A 22,096-nucleotide genomic window follows, 5' to 3' on the forward strand; every position below is an offset into this window, starting at 1 on the left:
AAACCCAAATTCTTGAGTGATGATAAAAAAACACAGTAGATCATCCAATACATGACTGGTTTATTGTTGAGTTCCGAATACAATACCACTACAAATAATATTGAAGATGACAGAATACAACACTGTAAGTAGTTACTATGGTAACAAAATTTACAAGCAATAAATCTACACTAATTCTGACACTAATTTTTTTTACTAAAAAAATCAAATTCAGTCATGAGGTCTCTCAATTTGCAACAAACCAACACATCAAAGAATGGCCATGGCACTGTGCATGGTTCTCAAAGCCCTTGCTAAAATATTTGACATAGCTGTATCATGTCAGAATGCAGAATGATGACATTTCTAAATAAAGCAAATAATTTTTAGATGAGGCTAGGCAATTTTCATCCCTTTAGGTATGAATAATCCTTTTCCACAGAACTCCTTGGACATTTGTTTACATTCTTCTAAGAAGTGTTGCATTGGCATGGCCAAGTTACCGTTGCTATGGAGCTGGCTGTATTGGTTGGTTACAAAATATTGATAACACGACTGTTAAAGGAAAACAAATTTTCAGAGAAAAAAATCAATTTTAGTGAGAAATAGATTTAAAATACTACCAAGAAACTTGCAGAACACTGCCATTTTTTGGAAAAATAATGCAAAAACTTCATAATTTATTTTTTTGTAATTGTTTTTTTCTGCAACCCTCATTCAATGCTGTACCTGTGAATGGGCAGTGGACTTGCAGATTTATAACAGAAGTGTAGAATAGAGTAGGCAGATTGTTTTGTTTTTCACTGACGATGACTGTGTACAGACTCTGGCTAACTTTTTATAAATCAAAAGCAGATGACGTGAAAACAACACCTAGAAAAGTGTCTTGATGTGCTGACATTATCTCTAGTAGATACCTACTCCTTTTTCACACTGTTAAAATTTTGCAAAGTTATTTGTTGGTAATTTTTAATTCAAAATAAATAAATTCATTATTATACCTTTTTAAACGATATAATCTAAATGCGATAACAATTACAAGGAAGCTATTTATCATGGATCAGCCGAGTATGAAGCGATCTGCCTCGAAACACTGCCCTCAGTTGGCAGAGCAAAATACGCCAATCGGCCACAAATCACTACATTTGTGAGGCTACCTTCATATATTTTCAAAAAAATTTATTATTTAAAAAAAATACAATTATACCAATCTAAATAAAATATATTTTGCTGGATTATATTTTCTGCGGACTAACCATCCAGCAAAAACAAAAAATAAAGTACTTTTATTACTTATGCCAGCGAAAACAATTCAATTCATCCAACCTCAAGAATCTGTAAAGATGTGTTTCAAAAAGATTGTGAACAGTGATGCATACATGTTCAAACATATTATTGCCATGTTCAATGCGTTACCACCGTCTTACGTTCATAAAACTTAGCAACAATGTAGCATGTGACAAGTCTCTACACTGAACACTTGAACGCAAACACTCAAGCAGAAGTTTGTGAAATGTTTTGCTGCAATTACTAGCTAAATTAAACTTATAAAATTAAATAATAAATCATGAGGATACTAGTATGCATTCAGGCAAAGCATGGTTGTATCAGTCTCTGCAATGCATGAATTGAGAGGATTACTGTACTACGTGTATGCATACAAGGTATTCTCATTATAACGTCATAATATTGCAAACACAGATGATACGTGATACAGGAGAGTTCAATAAATTATATGAATTTCTGATTATTTCAATAGTAATTCCAACACTTGTTCATTTATCAATACAGTTCTGAGTTTGGCCGCAAATAACTGAGGTGAGGTCAGTACAATGCAATGCAACGCAGAATTACACAAAGTTTTCATTTGCCTATGACACAATGTTGCGCCTAATAGATTTCATTATTCTTGCAACTTAGAATTCAAAGGGCAATTGTTTTTTTGATACTAGCGAGCGAGAGAAGAGTTTATGTGCATATAATTTTTCAAATTAACCGATAGTAACAATATGAAGATTTGAAAGCTCGCCAGACACTAGGGTATCAGGGAATTATTTACAGCAAACTATTTTGGCACATTTCCAATTGATCAATATGATTTAATAAATACATTCAATATCGTTCCTATGACAACATATTCAGATAATGCTATCTTTCATTGACACTCATCCTAAAATGAACCTTTTGTTCAACCTCTTACATTATCTAAATAATAAAAATAAAAACTTGTAAAAATCAAATTCTACATCAGCAGTTTAATTTCATTTTAATAATTTTAGTCTGGAACATTTGATAATACTGTAGAAAAGTAATATTCATTAGACTTTCAGTATTTTGATGTTTGTGGAGGTTTTCTGAATTTTAAAAATTTGAAAATTGTATTTTAAAGTTAGTGCATTTTGCAGGCAACAGGATAAGGTGGATTAGAACCCAGTGAGTAATTACTGTAAAATATTTTATTCTCCCATGGAATTTATTTTCGCTGAAAGGATGATATAGAGAAAATAAAAACCTGGGAATTTACCTTTTTTCCTATTATATTTCACATTCAACTCATTAAAAAATAAGTGAGAATAAACTCCATAAAAAACACTCAAAAAGTCTTTTCAACGAAAATTAATTCCAGTACCCCCTACATTGCTGTCTCTACAATGAACACCCTAAGTTACTTGGAATAACCATCACCATGAATCACTAATGCTTCTTTGATCGGGATCGCGTTCGGACACCAACTTGTTCACTTTTAATTCTCTGATCAGCTTCTGGTAAGTGACTGTCATCTTCGGAATCTAAATCTCTTTCTTCCCGTTTCTTTCTACCTGGGCGGGAAGATTAAGAACAAAAGTTACAAGTTACAGAAACAGGGGAGTTGCAGAAACTAGTCTGCAGCTCCATGATAGCCGAGACATTTTTTTATGTTCTATTTAATTTTGTCAGTATTTTATCAAATATTTGCTAATTCATATTACCACCTCTACAATGTTTCATAATTTTCACTGACCCATGAAAATTTGCCTTGCAAAATTGAAGCAATTCACAATATAAGTACAACAGAATCATAAAATAAACTACATGTATAATCTACTCAAACGATTAATATTGTATTCACTTATCAAGTGCAGAGCAAGCACTGATGATAGATCGCACCGTTTTTATCGCACCTAACTCGGTACGTAGAAAAACGAGACTGATTGGGGAGGCAATAAATAGTCATTTTGATAGACCAGAGTCTATTATATAATTTACAGAAGTCACAAGTGTATGCATCTTCATGACTGTTCTTGATAAAATCACACTGGACTGGACTGGACTGGACTGGATTGGACTGGACAGAGTGCTTTACATTTTTCCCTTACATTAAGCCTCCAATATGGACCCAACATCCAACTGTATCACCATGGAAATAATCCACGAGATGTGATAATTCTTCACTTGTGTATACAAAAATTAGCACTTATTTACACTTACTTTCATCTTTCTTTGCCTTCTTATCTTTTGGTTTCCTAGTTTCTCTCTTTTTGCCTGAAGTGGTGGCCGCAGCCAGAGCTCGATTCTCGCGGCGTCTCTTGAGTTGAAAAGTGATGAAGTTCCACATCATCCAAGCTTGCAAGAAACAAACACTGCCAAGAATATTCATTCTGGGCAAGCAAAGAATAAGAAAGAAATAAATTAACACTTCCAAAACAGTATTTTTTTTTTGTAAGGAAGTATTGAATTTGTCACCCCTAGGAAAATACCCAAGATCCCCACACTACAGGGTTTTTTCAAATATTAATATTCATTCTGGGCAAGCAGAGAATAAGGAAAAAAGAAATTAACACTTCCAAAACAGTATTTTTTTGTAAGGAAGTATTGAATTTGTCATCCCTAGGAAAACATGCAAGATCCCCACACTACGGGGTTTTTTTTAAATATTAATATTCATTCTGGGCAAGCAGAGAATAAGGAAAAAAGAAATTAACTCTTCTTAAACAGGATTTTTTTGGAAGGAAGTACGGTAGGAAATTTGTAATGTGTAAGATCACCACACTGAAGTGTTTATATTTATTAAAATATTAATATGTTTTTGGTCCTATATCAGTAGAGTAGGGGCTGTCTGCTTTCGACTTGTGCAACAAAATAGTACAATTAGCATAACACCACATGTGATCATAACCTATTATTTTGTTATCAAATTAGCCATGGTCCTGGACTGAACACTGGCATATTTTCACATGCTTTAAATATCCTAAAAGCAAAAAAAATATTACCGTAGAAGTGGACTGTTGAAGTTTCCAGTGGCTCTGTCAAATCCCTGATTTTCAGCTTTGCCGAGTTTGATCCACAACATTAAAACAGCAATGGTTACTGTGAGGAAACGAGCACCAACAAACATTCCTGCCCAAGCCAAGAATCTGTAAAGTTGAAGGAAAATGGCCGTTACTGACACGACTGGCAGCCACCGGTTGAAAATATTTATCGGTAATGAAAATAGGAGACTGGTAGATTCTTGTACATATTTGGTTTTATTAAACAAGTCGAATCAAAAGCTTCAACAAAATTTTTGTACCTTTTTTTCTGTAAAATTATTCAGTGAATCATTATCAAATTTTTTACATGGAATTGAATAATTTATCAAAGGGACTTAATTATTTTTTCATCACTGCTGTCATCAAAGATAAATAGCAGAACTGTTCAAAAACGTGATTTTCTGTGGACATTATTCATCAGTCAAAAATTTTTTTACTTTTTGAAAAACAACCAGGCCAATAGGTGATTTTCCGTACAATTGCGAGATCTCGCGAGATGCATGAAAGATGCGCGTCGAACGTCTGCCGCAAAAATCGAACGATTTGATTTTGAACTAGAATTTCTTTATTTCGCAGCTTACATTGACCGGCCGATCTTCGACAGAGGAATATTGCTTCCGAATACCCTTACTTAATCGAAATTGCCTATCATCAAATGTGGACAGCACATTATTAAGCATGGAAATGTCCCCGAAATACTTTCGCGTTTGTCGAATCCCACGCGATGTTTGACGCGACTACGATGCTATGACCTTTGTTTGTTCTGTTTTTACGTTCGATTTCACGCATAACGCGTGATTCTCGCAGTGTACGGAAAATGATCTATTGCTTTGATAGTTTGTATCACCTTGAGTGGATCTCTGTTCAAATTACATGACAATATATTTTTGGTGAATATTTTTGTCATTTTTGGTAAACATTTTTTGTTTATTTTTGTTTATTTTCAACTTCTTAAAAACTACCTGCTCAATTTGCTTTGATACTTGGTATGTAGGGTCAATGGGTTGACCTCCACGAGATTTGTAACAAGTTAACAATTGTAATTGCTATGGCAACAACCAAATCAATTACCATGGTTGTGATATGGAAAAAAAACATTATGGGAACATTTATAACAATGGCAAATGGTTTATATCTCATCGTACATAACATTTTCAACTTTGTTTTTAGGAGAGCAATTTACAAAGACAGAAGACAATTAGGGAGCATGTTTTACTGTAAAAGTAAAAAAAAACATGAAAAACAAATGCACGTTAACATGTCATTAATGTCACAAACTTTTACAAATTATAAATTGAGATACAATAAAGATTTACTTACGCTGGTTTAGAAATCTCATTTTTATCACTAAAATACATCAATCTAGCAAAATGGAAAATAGCCTCAACTAAGTAATGTATAACCAGGCAGAATAAGGCAAGACGTGTCAAGCTGAAGAAAAATAATAAATACATTAGAAATCAATGTATAAATAACACAGTATAATAAATTCAAATAATATACATTAATAATATTTTAATTTTTTGCTTTATTCACAGGGACGATATAAAGCCACAAAGACACTTGAATTAGATTACAAAATTACTGTTGTGTGGAGCGAAGGTCGGATGACAAAAAACAAAGTGTGAATAAGAGAGTACGCCAACTGGTTTCTAAGAAACATTGACTTTGCAATTCCTCAATAGCATTAAGCCTTACTTTAGTTGCAATAGAAAAATGTATATCAATGTATATTGCTGCCAATACCTTGTAGCAAATGCACCAGTAATGAATATTACATGAAGCACTGAATAGCGCACTCTAGCACCAATTTCTTCTTTCTTGATTTTTTGGAAGTAAAGCTCTGGCAAAATATGCAGCCAATAGGAAATCTGCAAAAGTTATAGAGATATATCTAATCATCAAAAAATTTTCACTAAACAGTTCAGTAGTATTTTGTTGCAATTAAAATAAATCGTCTCAAAAATGAACCAATCATATGAAGAATTGCCAATGCCAGTTCCAAGTGATGTAAATACATTCAAGAATAAATGAACTCGTAAGATTTAGGAAAACAGAAATTGAAAGTTAAATCTGATTTTTAAAGCTTTATTATGCGATATATTTTGTTTGATGTATGTAGTAGCATATATTATGTGCCACATACCAAATATACCTAGAGTAGTATTCTCGAGATATCCAGGGCAGAATTCTCTCGCAAATGTCTGAACATTTATTTCAAACTAGCTAGAATTTCCAGCAAATCGCATATGAAGTATTTTACAGTTTATTTACTAGCCTTCCTGCAATGTGCACTACCAGTATATTTTAGCAGCTGGCTAACATCTCGTTGATATGTAGTAAATCCGCACTACACGTACACAGTGACAGATGAGTTAAGTAAACATAAATTCTGATTTACATGTGATATAATTTATATTAGAGTTGCAAGCTAATCAAGGTAATGCAGTACATGTGGTAACTGGTATTTAAAAAAAAAATGACGATATTATGAAATGACTTTACATGCAGTGGATGGTCAATATCAATATCATAAAATATGACTGAATTTTGGCAAATTGTCAAATACCAAAAATATTTTTACTGTGCCTCCTGGAATTGACATGTAACTTCTGACAAGTAACAGAAAGCAATAAAACAGTCACTTTACTTATTCAAAATGGCCACCTGAAGAAATTAAGAAATGTACATTACCTGGATAATGAAAAAGAACTTTAGGATAAATGGCATCTTGGTGTGTGGATATCCATCCCACAATGATGAAGGATTCAAGAAAAATTTTTCCTGCAAAAAAACAATATATTTATTGGTATTACTGTAAAATCTGTCATAGAAGCAACGACTTCTATTAAAATGGTACAATACAACAGAATGGATGCAGCTTCTATTAGAGCATCTGCACATTTGAGAAATGGTGAATTTTTGGTTCTCAATTGTTCAAAAAGAATTGGTGCGACTTCTCTATTAGGGATGCAGCATCTAATACAGATTTTACATTTATAAAGATTAAAGATTAAAGAATAAAAAAAAGAATAAAAAAAAAGATAATTTCAAATCTGGGGATTGATTGACATTGTATAATATTGGAAAATGTTTTCCATGTTAATTTTAGTGCATCAATATTGTTAAATATGATATAATATCTGTAATTTCTAATATCTTTATAAATTTTTGACAAAAAGACATTATTTGTTGTTGTTGACATGTTTTGATCAAAATTTTTGAAAAATATGGAAACAATGCAAAATGATTATTTTGTGCAAGGTGACAGAAGTCTTTAAAAATAATGAAAGTTTGAAATAAATATATACTTACCCTCAGAGCGATATCTGCTCCCCAGACGACAGACACCAGATAAAAGAACAATAGCTGACCAGACTCATTAAATTTTGAATGTTTAACTTTCGATAGATGCATACGACGGTTTACTTTCTGTAAGCGTTAAAAAAAAAATGTGGATTATTAGCAGTACTGTGAATGCAACAAAAGAAAATGTATTCTCTGTAAGTTTGGGATTGTCTTCATGTGAAATGCATTCCTGGAACACTTACATGGATCCTGTAATCACGGATTGTGGAGACTTGAGCATGGACTGTACAATCAGAGATTGCGAGACAATACATTTGGACAGTCAGGATACGTATAATAGTCTAAATGCTCCAATTAAAAAAAAAAAATTATGAAATACTAGGAGCTTACATCCAATACATATTCCTGGAGAACGGCATGAACAATAATGCAAACCAACATATAGAAGAAAATGGTGAACACGTCAGACAGACCACAGGTGTAGGTGGTGACATCGGGTACATCGGTATCTGTAAAAAAAAAAAAAAAAGATGAAAAAGTTATGACATACCTCATCATTTTATCAAAAGTTTCATTTTTTCTAGTAAAGATGTAATATGAAAGAAAACATTTCATTTTTAATAATGTTTTTTGATACTGTAATGTTTATTAGAACATCCAACAATTTTTATGTTCATTTTGAGATTCTTCATTATGCATGAAATCTACTTATGTAAAAACTGGACAAACAAAGGATATGCGGGAGTAGTTTTGGAGTATTTCCACGCTTAATATTGTGCTGTACATATTTGATGATGGTTTTGTTGAAGATCGGCATTACAACATTGAGCATAAAGCAAAATAATTTAAATTCAAAATCAAACTTTTTGATTTTTGCAGACTACAGTCAGCCCACACCTATTCTGACAAATGCATTATACCTCATTTTATTAAGCTTTTTTTCTTCTAATAAATGATGTAAAATGGAAGAAAACATGTCATTTTTAATACTGTTGTTTGCTATTCTGACTACGGTACTTTTTTTAGCATACTTGTATAAGTATTCAATGGTGAAATATTACCGAATAACATTTTCAATGTTACCCGTTGAAAATCATATACGTTGATTGTATGCTAAGTACATTATAACTATGCACCTAGATTAGATGATTATAAAGCTTGCTGCAAAAGCAAATTTTTTAGTTTACAATAAATCGTAATTCAATTTGATTATACTGTACCAAACAACTGAAAAAATATTATAAAATGCATGGTTTTATTTTTAAGAAGATAATTTTTTGTTCTATTCAAAGATAATGTAATCTGATAATACAAATGTACAGTAATTCATATCCCAAAATAAATCCAATGGAAAATTGTTTCTGACTATTCACACCTTGGGCTCTTCCCAGGGCATTATTGAGTAGGGGTTCCCAACTGTTTAATTTTGGATAAACAATAGAACCTATTTAGCATTACAATGAATACAGTTTACATATTTCATTGCCATCTATGGTGTTTTAATTAATTGCACTTTTCACTACCAGTTCCCTCTTTTTATCATAAATTCACAAAATAGTTATAGTCTGCACTTTCCTTCAGAAGATTGGGACAAAAACAGCCACATTTTTTGAGAAAAACTCGACATAAATATTGCCTCCAAAATTAGGGTTCATTTCCAGAAATATTGGAGAATATAAGAGAAAAAGGTGATTAACATATTGCATTGTTATGTAAATTAGCTGGTACCAAATGATTCTTTTTCTGGGAGAAAATTGATATAACTATGATATTGGGAAGACTGTAGTGTTTTTTTTTAGTTCAATCTTGCTAACATGACATTGTGAAGGAAGCCAGAGAGGTGAAAACAACCCTACCACTTTGAATGGCAAAGTCTACTTTTTTCACTTTTCACAAAATTAATCTGCACAACTTTTTTTTTATACTAGTACTTTCCGTTCAAGATCTGCGCCAATGAGAAAGTAGGTTCATAAAGTACAAAAATGAACAAGTCAATGAAAATGACAGTCTCCGTTAAATTTGTGATCTGATTATGAAACAAACTGACATGTTACTGTATGATGTATGTGCCAAATACAAATGAAAATGGTACATAAATCTTGGAAATGTAGTAGTAAGGCCAAAAAGTCAGATGGCTGTCAAACAGCCATCCTTGATCCGATTTGGAACCAATTGCCTTGGATGTGTATCCTAACATGTATAAAGTATGTGCCAAATTTGAATGAGAACTGACAAAGCATGTCCGAAATGATGGCTTCCAGTCAGCCATTTTTAATCGAATCGCTAAACCACTGCATGTGCATATGTCCCACATAAAGTACTAGGCACATGCAAAGAATGAATGAAATTGGTCCAAAGGATTCTGAAATACGACTCCGGACGGACGGATGGACGGACGAACGAAGATAAAATTATAATTATAATTATTTTCGAACTTTATTTGAACGGGGACTAACAAGGAAATGTTGTACTTAATTTTTGGTTGCCAAAATGATGGCATTCAAAAGGAGTACATGTAATCGCATTTAACAATACAACAGCAAAGATTGACAATACCTCATGATGGTATTTATTATATCATTTTCACAAGAAACATGATCAACCTAAACATTTATTTAGCTTGCCTGCCAACAAGTACCCATGTGTCAGTGGCAATGTACCGTATTTATCCGGGTATAAGCCCAGGGTCTTGAACATGGAAAATTGCTAAAAAGAAGGGGTGGGCGTTTGCCAGGAGATCCCCGGCAAAAAAAACCCCGAAAATTGACAACACACAGTTCGAACTGCGGCAGGAAATAGAACAGCAAATGAAAACATGCAACGGAAATAAATGAACAATATGCAACACTAGAAGTAAAACAGAAATAATGTATTGCTTATGTGACAAATAAACATGAAATAATAAAAATCGACAGTGAGGAATCATTTGAATTAGGATTTTCCCGCTGACAAACACGCCCAATACGTGTAAACTCGAAATGAATTAAAATGTCAGGGGTTAAACTGCGTAAAATGATTTGCGGTCTCGACAAATTACGAATCAACCGGCATACAAGAACAATAATAATTTACAAATTTACACAGTAAAAATTATAAAAATTCATAGCTGTTTGAAAAAATTCTCAGAACTTTATTTGTACGTTCATTGCCATCTTCGTCAAACTCAAAACCCTCAAAGTCCAAGTCGCTGTAGCCGTCGAACAAAATCCCTACAACTTATTCCTGAAGTTCGTCGATATCGTCCCACACAATTTGGACTTTTAATCCACGAATTTTGCAGCCTGTCAGCTTGGCACTTTTCATTCATGTCTAATCATAATGAAGAGACAAGAAAAATGGGGTCGCTCTGCTGCGATGGCACACGATGCTTTTGTTTACAGTCTAGTAATCATCTTTGACCTTTATGCATCTGCTTTACTGATTGGCTAAGAATGACATCACTTCTCGTATTTCATCATAAAAGTCAAATCGTGACATTGCTCTCTTATCAGACTCGACGCTTATTAATCACGGTGAAAGTTATCATTCAGCAAGTTCCGGCGATTGGAATGTCTCACTATATAGATATCACGTTTTTTTTTTTTTATCCAACGACAGAAGAATAGTTTTCATGACAGAAATACAATAGCATTGATAAAAGATGATAAAAAAGTTAGCAGTCTTCGGCGTGACATTGCAAAATTTCTGGCCCCAGTTATGGATTCGCATGCTGCTACAACATACCGGTATTTCATAAAGCCAAAATAACGTGATTTCAACCACTCTCCCGGGTACGGGTTGCTACAATATTGCAACATTGGTTTCATTGTCGACGACGCTAAAGCCGAACGAGTGGACACTTGTTTAGCGGCTCTCTTTATTTGCTTGAATCGTTTCTAAGGAAGCACAAACCAAACGGCTGCCCCTTTTTAGGGCCACGACATATTTCAAAAAGAGAACTACCGTTTCTGCTAGTTTTATATATATTTTTATAGACTTGCTGACTGTTATGATTCTGAAAAAAATCAGCGGTGAACGCGCTGCCCTTAAGGCAGAAAGCTGTCACAGCTATTTTGCGTTCACCCCTTGTTTTACGCAATTAACAAGTTTTATAAGTATCACAACAAACTTCAAGAAAGTCAGCTGTTAATACAACCACAATCAACGAATAGAAAATAGTTTGTGTGTGTGTGTGTGTGTGTGTGTGTGTAAAAAAAAGACCCCCTGGGCGTGTGCCCGGATATGACCTCAACTTCCTTATTGTGTCAAAAGTGGGGGGTGGGCGTTTGCCCAGGCATGGGCTCTTACCCGGATAAGTACGGTATACCTGCACAGCTCAGACAAGGAATATTTAACCTTTTCATCCACAGTTCCCTTTTTTCATCATAAATTCATACGATTGGGACAAAAACAGCCAAATTCTTTGACTGAAAACTGAAAATTGACTTAAATTTTGTCTGTTGGCTCCAAAATTAGGGTTAATTTTGAGAAATAATGAAAAAAAGTGCAGAAAAATTATATATAGATTATATAAAGATTATATATAGAAAATATATATATACAGAAAACATAATCTTATCGTTTAACATTCAACACCATCCCTCCCTAAAACAAGTTTGCTAGATGAATAGATTACGTTTGCTGTAGACATGTTTCAATTATCCAATTATCTTATGATGACAGTATGCATGTATCACCATGGTTACTTAAATTATATCAAAATGTTTTATTCATTATGATACCAATCGTGACAAAAATGAACAAGCCTTAGATTCAGGAATGGAATTTTAGCCAAAAAAACAGCTGGTTTTGAAAGAGCAAATCAACAGATGTGAGTGTCAGATGAATCAATTCTTTTTTATAATTTTTAAAAAATGTTTGATGAGGCTTGATTTTTAAAACTAAAAACACCATACTGTTAAATTATTTTTTTAAATGTTGGTTAGTCATCATTTCTATGTGTAAGATTCCTGCTTTTCAAGTTTTACATTGCCATCTATGGTGTTTTAATTGCATTATGAACCCTCTAATCTTTTTGCCACCAGTTCCCTCTTTTTATCATAAATTCACAAAATAGTCCCGTTATAGTCTGCACTTTCCATCAGAAGATTGGGACAAAAATAGCCCAATTTTTTGAATAAAAAACTTGACAAAAATGTTGCCTGTTGGCTCCAAAATTATGGTTCATTTCCAGAAATATTGGGGAATATAAGAGAAAAATGCAGAAAAATTCTGGTGGTGAAAAGGTTAATTAATTACCAAGAATAAATATGAAGTAAAAGTGTTTTTTATGAATTCAGTGGCAATACACCACATTTACCAGTAATAAGATTCACAAACAATAGCACCACCAGCACAATGAGGGTCTTTGGAACACTACAATGAAGAGTGGATGTGATAACAGTGATGAGCACCTAGCACTGGGTTGAAAATAATACCTTGTTTCTAATTTTATTATCATGCTAATTAAATCTTCAGTATAGGAGGTGTGAAGTAGGTATGAAAAAGTCTATTTAGAAAAATTACCATCACACATGGTATGTAAAATGCAATTAAACCAACCCATTTTTTTTTCTTTAATTAATTAATACAACACATCAAATTCTTAATTAAATAATATCATTTCAAGAGTTAACCTTTTCACCACCAGTTGCCTCTTTTCATTACATATTCACAAAATAATCCTGTTTATAGTCTGCACTTTCCTTCAGAAGATTGGGACAAAAATAGTCGAATTTTTTGAGTAAAAACTGAAAATTTACTCAAATTTTGCATGTTGGCTCTAAAATTAGGTTTCATTTCCAGAAATATGGAAGAATATAAGAAAAAAAGTGCAAAAATTATTGGGTAAGAATTTCTGGTGGTGAAAAAGTTAAAGCAACACAATTTAAACAATGAGAGTAAACATCACTAGTATTACTGATGTACGAGACAAAAAAAGAAAAAAAGATGGTGGCTTACCATTGAAAACTTCTGTGATGTTGTGTTGGATAGCAACAAATAGTGATGCATATGATGTAGACCACTGTCAAAAACAAAGAATTTTAAAAATTATAAGATACATGAATTTCTTGCAGTTTCACAGCTCGAATTATTCTCAAACCATTACACCAGAATCCAGTAAGTTGTGTTTATACTGCTTAACTGCAATTTCTGTAACTGTAATAATTAAACTAATTTCTTTATACTTTATACAAAATTTATAAACCCAACATTTTTCATTTATAATCAGTCTCATTCAAATCCAAATGAAACGATTCCCTTTTCATGAAATGCTCATGGAATCAATTAACACTAGCTTATGCCACTGCACATGCGTATCTGCCATTTAGGTTTATAAATTAATTTTCACTAAAAAGGCATTTTGGCAGTTTTGTACGACATTTATTTTCACTGAATTTTAACGAGCTGAACGTAAAAACATAAAAAAAAGTATTTTCAGTAGATTTTATTCTGACTGATTTACTCCTTCAATGAAAATAGCGAAAATAAATTCCAAGGCAAATTAAAAGTATTTTACAGTAGGTTCCTGTTAACTGAACTTTTGTGTATGTAAAATTACGAGTACTACTCAGTCCCGTAATATCTGTATTATAAGTCTCACCTATTCTTTTTGAACAATTGAAAACCAAAAATTCATCACTTCCCATATTGCATTGTACCATTTTTTAATAGAAGACACAGCTTCTAATATAGATTTTACAGTAATAATTTTACGCAATAACTTTTCTTTTTTTCTGAAACCATGTAGTAAAGAGACCTTCAAATTAAAACTAAAATATTATGAGCTCAACACTGGTAACCAATCAACACAACTTAAACGGTACATTCTAAATGGCAATATGTTGTGAACAGAATATTAAAACAAAACATACATGTATGACCATATGTTATGATTTTTTCCTAACATTCCTTTGAATTTGAGCAACAATGGCCAGAATTGTACAAGATGGTTGGAAAAAAAGAATCCCCTAGAAGCCCTTATTGATTAGGCATAACTTTCAATATGGTAATGATTTATATTTACCTACAGTAGTCTTCCCTACATGTCTAAATAAATCAACTGAACATAAGTATACTGGGGGTACTCTGGATGATCAAGCATATAGAAATAAAACACCGAAAAAAGAAATTTTTGCATGATGTTTTTACTTGTAATTTGATCCACATCATGCGGAATCTCAATGTTCAAGTTTTGTTTTCAAAACAAATGAAAAAGACTATGATGAGTTTCTTAAGTACAAATTTGTAAATGAATACTATCCTCACCTTTATTGAAAATACTAAAATTCATGACAGAATTAAAATGATGCCATATGAATCAAGAAATATAAATATACAGACTCAAGAATCGAAAAATAATACAATATCGGTAGTGGCATACATAACTAAACATACAAGCTATAAAATTATCACTATGGCTATATCAAAGCACAAGTACACAAAAACTAAAGAATATCAATGATAAAAAAATAGACAAATATGTCCAATATCATACTATTTCAGTCAGATAAGTAAGAAAAATGAATTATTATAAGAAAGTAATGTCTTAGATTCATGATTTGATGTCTCCCATATGGCACTTGTGTGTGTTGAAATGACACGTTGACACCGAGACAGCATGTATAATAACACCGGTAACATAGACTTTACCTGAAACATCAGACCCAGCACAAAAACCATTGCCACGCAGGAAACGATATCGGCGTGATTCTGAATGACGAACTCATGGCTGAGTATCGGTGGATTTTTGCTGCTGCTACTGCCAATTTTGCGCCGAATTCCCATGATTTTTTGAGTTGTTTGCCGTCGGAGAGATGCACACAAGCTCACAGCTGCACAGTAGCTGAAACCGGAAGAGAAAGGACGCTGATGCACTGAGCATGCGTAAAAGACTGCTCTTTTAACTCGTGGCAAACAAACTGGTATGGACTATCTCGACCATTATTCATTTTATTTCAAAGAAATTACCGTCTTGTTGATTTGGACAATGGCAATATTGTGATTTATTTTTATGTTTCATAGAAATTTGTTTATGAACGCACATCAGTCATTTAATAAATTGAAATTGTCGAACTTCGAGGTCGTTGTTCTATGAAACGCCGTTTTTGATTGGCTAAGCCACAATTTCCATCCACACCACATAGATCTGTTGTTAGGTTTTGATGTTTTTTTTGTTGATTTCGCCAAACCGTCTAAAATGATGCATAGAAATCGATACACCAGTGTTCCTACAAACACAAAAGAGGTCAAAAGCTGCAGCCATCTCAATTATACTGTCGAAAACTTGTTCAAAGAACCAGCCAATCACACTTCGTAATACAACCTAATTTACATACTCATGGCCACAAGGCTTCACCAAAGTAAAGCTTGTATACCTCCATGATACTTTTTTACAAAGTTGAGCGATATTTGGCTAAAACTGCCGAAAATATTTGGTGAGTACTGTTTTGGTTATACCTAAGAATGGAGTAGGGCATTCCATGATGTCCTTGGTCATGAAATGAGCTAAATGTGTGCCTTGAATCTAATGCAACTTAGGACACTAGTTGCCTACATGCATGTACCTAGTCAACTCCTTTTAAACATTGTCACATGTTTGAGCCTAATTCACAATGTCTGTCTCAACAGTTGATTTCTGCTCTAACAGTTCACGGCAATGCGTAATGTTGTTACAAGACAGATTACAATGTTAATAAACACATGTACCATCATTAGACTTCTTTTCTCACTTGTTGCCATGGTACCAAAATTCAGTAAAATTGAGCAGACATTGTTTGACAAAGTTTAAAAGTGTAAAATTTGTTCGTGATTAATGTTTTAAAAGTTTCATGAGTGAGAGTTAATTGAAATCCGGAATTTGTTTAAAATCGTTCACACGAATAATTATAACGTCAATTCAATTCAGGCACATGTAAGCGATTTCTACGATAAAACTGATCATATTGACAAACGTAGTCTTGCCATGTTTGGAATGATGATACCAGTTATACTTGTGATGCTAAAATAGTAAGTAATACCAAAACCAGTCGGTTAATTTACTTAAATAAAGCATAGTAATGTACAACATTTCTATCCTTATCTATGTTTAAAATAGTTCAGTGTTATACGAGTATACATAGACATCAACATAATTGTTGCTGTTGATGCATAATTATACTGAATTCGTCAAGGCTGATGACACCACATGAGTGAGGTCACAGATCACCTTATGTAATGACATTTAACCTTGACCTTGTCTGGGTAAACAGAATGGGTCTATTAATTGTAGGTCTTCTATAAGATCTATTTAGTAAATTCAATTCAACTATCCTGAACTCCAGATTGATATTTTATATGTATTTTAAAGACGTTTGCACGTGTGAAGGTAATCTCTACGCTCTACATTCAACCCCCTCCCTCTTCAACTATGTTTGAAAAATATGTGGAAACAGTATCACAACTAAACTTAAATAACAGTATTTTATTATGATGTGGTCATTATGAGTCATGTTCATTTCAACAAGCTTATGGTTATGATTTTTGAAAAAATATCAAGTTAAAAAATGGTCCAAGTGGCCCAGGATTGTGCAGCGGTAATGCCCCGCTTGGGAGGGTGTGTTAGCCTTACAACCGAGGGCCGCAAACGCCATATCCAGTTCATGAAGGTTTTAGCCTTATAGGTGGAATTACAATTTTAACATGGTATGACCTTAAACACACAATGTAATTTAGAATGACGCATTTTGTTTTGTTTTGATTAATGAAAACCGGGCACACTGGGCCTTGGGTGATTTTTGAACAAAAATGCCAACCAATACATGCAAGGTGTGGTGTTCCATTGGAAAACACTCTCATATAACATTATGGATCAAGCAGCACTGAGGAATAATAAATTGATAAAAATTAATTAATTTTCATTAAATATTACTATCAATTTTATTTGTCCTTGAGAGCAAAATAGTCTAATAGCGTTTCATTCACTTTTGTCATTGTGTCATCCATGGTACAGTTGACTACTGTAAAATGACTAATTTTCACTGCGTTTAAATTTCACTGATTTACCATTTCAAGCATATTCAGTGGGTTTTAAATTCATGGTTTTATCATTTAGATAATGCGTTCTATGCTAAATTTTACATATTCACTGGGTTTTAATTTAACGCCTTTTCCAGTCAGCGAAATAAGCTAAATTAAAACCCAGTGAATAATTAACCCTTTTACAGTATTCTGAGGTGGAAATCTGATTTTAAAACTTTCAGGGTTGACACATTTTGTGTCTTAAAATTCTCCTTATTTTGAATAATCGGTCATAAGAGATACAGAATTATGTCTTCATTCTGTCCATGAATTACAATTTGAATGTTTATTGCTCTTGCTTCATGCAAATGTCTTCTGTATCAAAATTTCCCATGATGCAATGTCTAATACCAAATGAAAACATTTTAAATTCGCACTGATGTGTATTCAAGAATTATGCACTTTTTGCTGACATAAACTGTGTAAATTGTTTGTGCACGTGGCCATAGCGTGTCTTTACGTTTTTAGCATTGTCATCATTGCTTAGATCTAAATTCCTCTGCGTTGTCGCATACGACTTATTTACTACTTCCGTGTCACTGAGAATGTTCTAGAACCGTACTGTGTCTGGGTGGAATATTCTAGATTTTTTTTAGAAAATGGTTGAATAGGTAATAGAACACTGTAGGAGGCAATAGAAGGTAATGGAACATTCTAGAAATTTATAGTAAATTCCAGACTCATTATGTATGCTGATGTAATGGTTTATTTATAGACAGTGGGGGTATATATAGGGGAGTTGTTCAGCACTGAGTTCAGATCGGAGATCTCATTGAATTGTATTGGAGTTTAAGTATCTAGTTATTGGAGGTTTTGAGTTTTACCGCGTTATTGTACTTGATGTTTGCAGAGTATAATAATGGCTCCGTGTTCGTATTTTATCATCGCCGCCAGGGAAGTCTTTCTGTTACTGTTGCCATTTTGGTATTTGAACCATCACACCTGTACTATACCAATTACGGTAATATTACGTTGCGTGTGACATGCGTGAACCGATAATATTCCTTTAATAAAATAGTCCTCACTATTTTCGAATTGTTTTTTTCTTCCAGATCATCACATATGTAGTGGAGGAATTTATGATGGCGTCAGTGTCGTCTACTACGCAGGGGGAAGTGTCGAACCCAGTGGAATCGTCTACACCAGTTAGCTCACAGTCTAACCTGGATATGCCCTTAGCACTCAGGAAAAGTCCCAGAGCAACTGCAGGGTAAGTAAGATTTTGTGTCGTCACTGTTCAAATCACTTTGCTTTGAGGTGACAATTGCTAACAATCCTCAAGACCAGTGTATTCAGGTCACCTGATCAAACCAGAAAAGATTGTGTTAAATCAACAATATTCAACATTTTCAATCTTAAACAATATATCCATCATCATTGGAATTCACATAAATTTTCTTAGAACCTGTTTTCGCATATGAAATATACAAGTTTCTTCAACACATCAAGTGAAATATTTAATTTCTTTCTCAAGCATACCTCTGTGCATATTCAAATTTGTATTATTTTGGTGTATTATAATAGTTACATGTAGATAAACTATTACTGTAAAATCTGTATTAAAAGTCGCGGCTTCTATTAAAATGGTACAATGCAACAGGGGATGCGACTTCTATTAGAGCATCTACACATATGAGGAATGGTGAATTTTTTTGGTCTCAATCGTTCAAAAAGAATGGGTGTGGCTTCTATTAGGAATGCGGCTTCTAATACAGATTTTACGGTACAACTATGTTTACCCAATTTTTAAATTTAAAAAAAGTACAAATCTGATGAATATTTCAAGTTTTCTCATAACAAATTTGGTCACAATAAAATTGCGTTTTGTATGAAATGGAAAGAAAGGAACAGAGGATTAAAACAAACTACACAAGTACATGTACACTTAATGTACCTGAACGCAACTCACAACACTGTGCAAGAAATCATTAAAAATACAAAAAGAAAATGATTGTTTAAACAATGTATGTAATTAGGGTAAGATAGAATAATAAACCATAATGTATATATCGGTAGGGGTCACCATGTCTAAACCACTGGCAATTGAATTCTGTGAATAGGTACATACATTTTTTTTTCTATAGTGGAGTTAACATACTCACAAACCTGTAATAAATAAATCATAATAAATCGTATAGGGGAATTTACAAAACACAAAAAAATAACTGAGAACAATCTAATAAACAATCCACAAGAACCAACCAGCCCAGCTGGCAACATTAAAGCAGTACACAACATACAGTTAATTATTCACTGGGTTTTAATTTTGCTTATTTCGCTGACTGGAAAATGTGCTAAATTAAAACCCAGTGAATATATAAAATTTAGCATAGAACACATTATCTAAATGACAAAACCGTGAATTTAAAACCCACTGAATATGCCAGAAATGGTAAATCAGCGAAATTTAAACCCAGTGAAAATTAGTCATTTTACAGTAATCAATTCAGTAAGACAAAGATATATATAGTATACAATAAGTCAGGTCAGGTGTTCCAAAAAGTGTGAGCATTCTGCTCCATATGTGGCACATGTCATGTTGTCTTTTTTTCCTGACCTACCCTCAGGCACCTACTCCTCCTTTTTAATCAATACCGGTATATTTCCTTTTTCTGTGATTATATTGCATATTTCTTCTATATGTCACGTATTTGAATGGAATCAAGTCAAAGGTAACACCCCCTCCCATAATCACTCCTGCTGAGTAGTTGTTTTCATTGTAATTGGTTGCGTTGATCAGAAAACCTGCAGAATTTTTCATATTTTGATGTATTTTGCTTGATTATGTGATAAGATATTAATGACACTTTTGATTTTTGATTAGTTTATCATTATCACTACAAGTTGGTGACACCTGTACCAATGCTATTGTAAGCTGCATACCCCGTCAATGTACAGTGTTGTACGGGGTGAGTTATGCCTCAGTGCATTTGAATACAATGGCAATATATTGAGGGGTTGGTGATGATAAAAGGCTCAAGCATAAAATATACTAAGGGAAGTTCGATTTTATTTGAACATTTTGCATATTCACAGAATTCCTGTATCAAATGCAGTGGTCTAAACATTTTATCAGCGATTATCTGGGGTCCCATTGAAACTTGGTATTGACCTGATAATGACTTGCGTTTTGTGATCTGATTTAAAATGGCCGATTGACAGCCATGTTAAATTTATTTTTAAGTGTTTTTTTAGTGAAATTTAACCAACTGGCAGCAATTTTTTTTTTTTTCAATTGTTCTTCCTTTTCCTCTGACAAGACATAATAGTTTCATGTATTTGCTAATTTGTTTCTTGCTTTAATGAAATATTATTTTCATTACTTCTTCTCTCTTCTGTGTCAAATGCATCCAAATACAAATAGGAACTATGTCATTGACATTCTTATCTACTACTTTTATAGTTTTTGGTTAAAAATGATATTATCAACTTCTTCTTAAAAAGCCAGATTGCTTTAATACTTAATATGTAGATGACTTGGAATATTTTATTTTTGACTTCTGTGGAAACTATAGCCATGGCAACAACACTGTAAAATGAGTCTAGTTTTAATCCAAACATAACGCAACTCTATTAAAAGTTAATCTAATGGAGTTCTTGGAACATATAGCAATACAAGTATGTGTGTGTGTGTGTGTTGTATCTCAGACATGTCTTAACTGATTCTTTTCAAACATTGCACATACATGCATTGTAACACCTAGTCCTATACGCATGCAATGATTTTGTGTTTCGATCAAAGATGGTCGAAAACACTGAAATCAGGTAATTTTGACATCTCTGAAATCAGATCTTGGACTTCTGTTGTTACTTCAAACTTGGTAGAAGGAATAACAATTACCTACGGTACTGGAGGTTGTTGCATATCACGTCTACTCACGATACTTTCGTGAAGCGATAAAATAGCATTGTCAAAAGTGTTCACTCTGCACATGATTAGGTACTAAGTTATCCATAAATGAGTATTGTTTTGCAATTGAACATGTGATTTGGTCATTTTATGTGTCACAATGATTATGAATAGGAACTTTTAGACAAATAGATTGTTTTATGCTGTTTTCATTCATTGTCACATGCATAATGTGTGTATCTCTATAGTGAAAAATTGCATTAGATACAGGTTTTCACTCTGCTGCTTTATTCTACATCACTCACCAAAACTATTTTTTATTACTCATTTTATATCAAACATTGGCTTTATATGTGCTACCCCCTGGTATATGGGAACTGTGCATTGCAAAATATTTGTTATATAATAGCAGGGATAGCAGGCAGTGCCCTCATGCCATGGCTACGCGCACCCTTACCCTGGGGAGCAGATCCTCTGGCAACCATAAAATTCTGATTGACCACAGATCACATGTAGCCACAGTCTTCAACTGTGACCTGATAGTAATTTTTGCCCCAAGGAAGCCATAGAATGCTATTTACCCCCTACCCTGACTGATTGAGTGTGCTGTAGAATCAATTGGAAGACTAAA

The 22,096-nt window shown here is 33.3% G+C and overlaps 2 protein-coding genes across 3 annotated transcripts in view; one reads left to right on the plus strand and one right to left on the minus strand.

The window, feature by feature from the left end:
• Window positions 1-43: 43 nt before the first annotated feature.
• LOC100372689 (translocating chain-associated membrane protein 1-like 1) lies at window positions 44-15,425 on the minus strand. Of its 2 annotated transcripts, none has more exons than XM_078013088.2 (10): window positions 15,210-15,425; window positions 13,518-13,581; window positions 7,968-8,086; window positions 7,584-7,700; window positions 6,963-7,052; window positions 6,015-6,139; window positions 5,589-5,699; window positions 4,230-4,373; window positions 3,448-3,617; window positions 44-2,794 (listed from the first exon to the last, which is right to left on the minus strand). In XM_078013088.2, exons 1-10 carry the CDS (start codon window positions 15,342-15,344, stop codon window positions 2,769-2,771), a joined length of 1,101 nt encoding a protein of 366 aa, XP_077869214.1. In that variant the 5' UTR covers window positions 15,345-15,425; the 3' UTR covers window positions 44-2,768. The 2 variants fall into 2 exon arrangements, with proteins under 2 accessions (XP_077869214.1, XP_002739283.1); XM_002739237.4 differs by having other exon boundaries at window positions 44-2,798.
• Window positions 15,426-15,827: 402 nt separating this feature from the next.
• LOC100373585 (MYND-type zinc finger-containing chromatin reader ZMYND8-like) overlaps window positions 15,828-22,096 on the plus strand; it is a 74,127-nt gene continuing 67,858 nt past the window's right edge. Inside the window, exons 1-2 of the mRNA XM_085507908.1 lie at window positions 15,828-15,994; window positions 18,668-18,825. Of these exons, the coding sequence (XP_085364034.1) occupies window positions 18,695-18,825 (131 nt within the window). The 5' untranslated portion in view covers window positions 15,828-15,994; window positions 18,668-18,694. The remainder of the gene's footprint in view (window positions 15,995-18,667; window positions 18,826-22,096) is intronic.

The sequence above is a fragment of the Saccoglossus kowalevskii genome, chromosome 14 (genome assembly GCF_978046115.1).
Source record: "Saccoglossus kowalevskii chromosome 14, keSacKowa6.1, whole genome shotgun sequence".
In the NCBI taxonomy this organism is placed as follows: domain Eukaryota; kingdom Metazoa; phylum Hemichordata; class Enteropneusta; family Harrimaniidae; genus Saccoglossus; species Saccoglossus kowalevskii.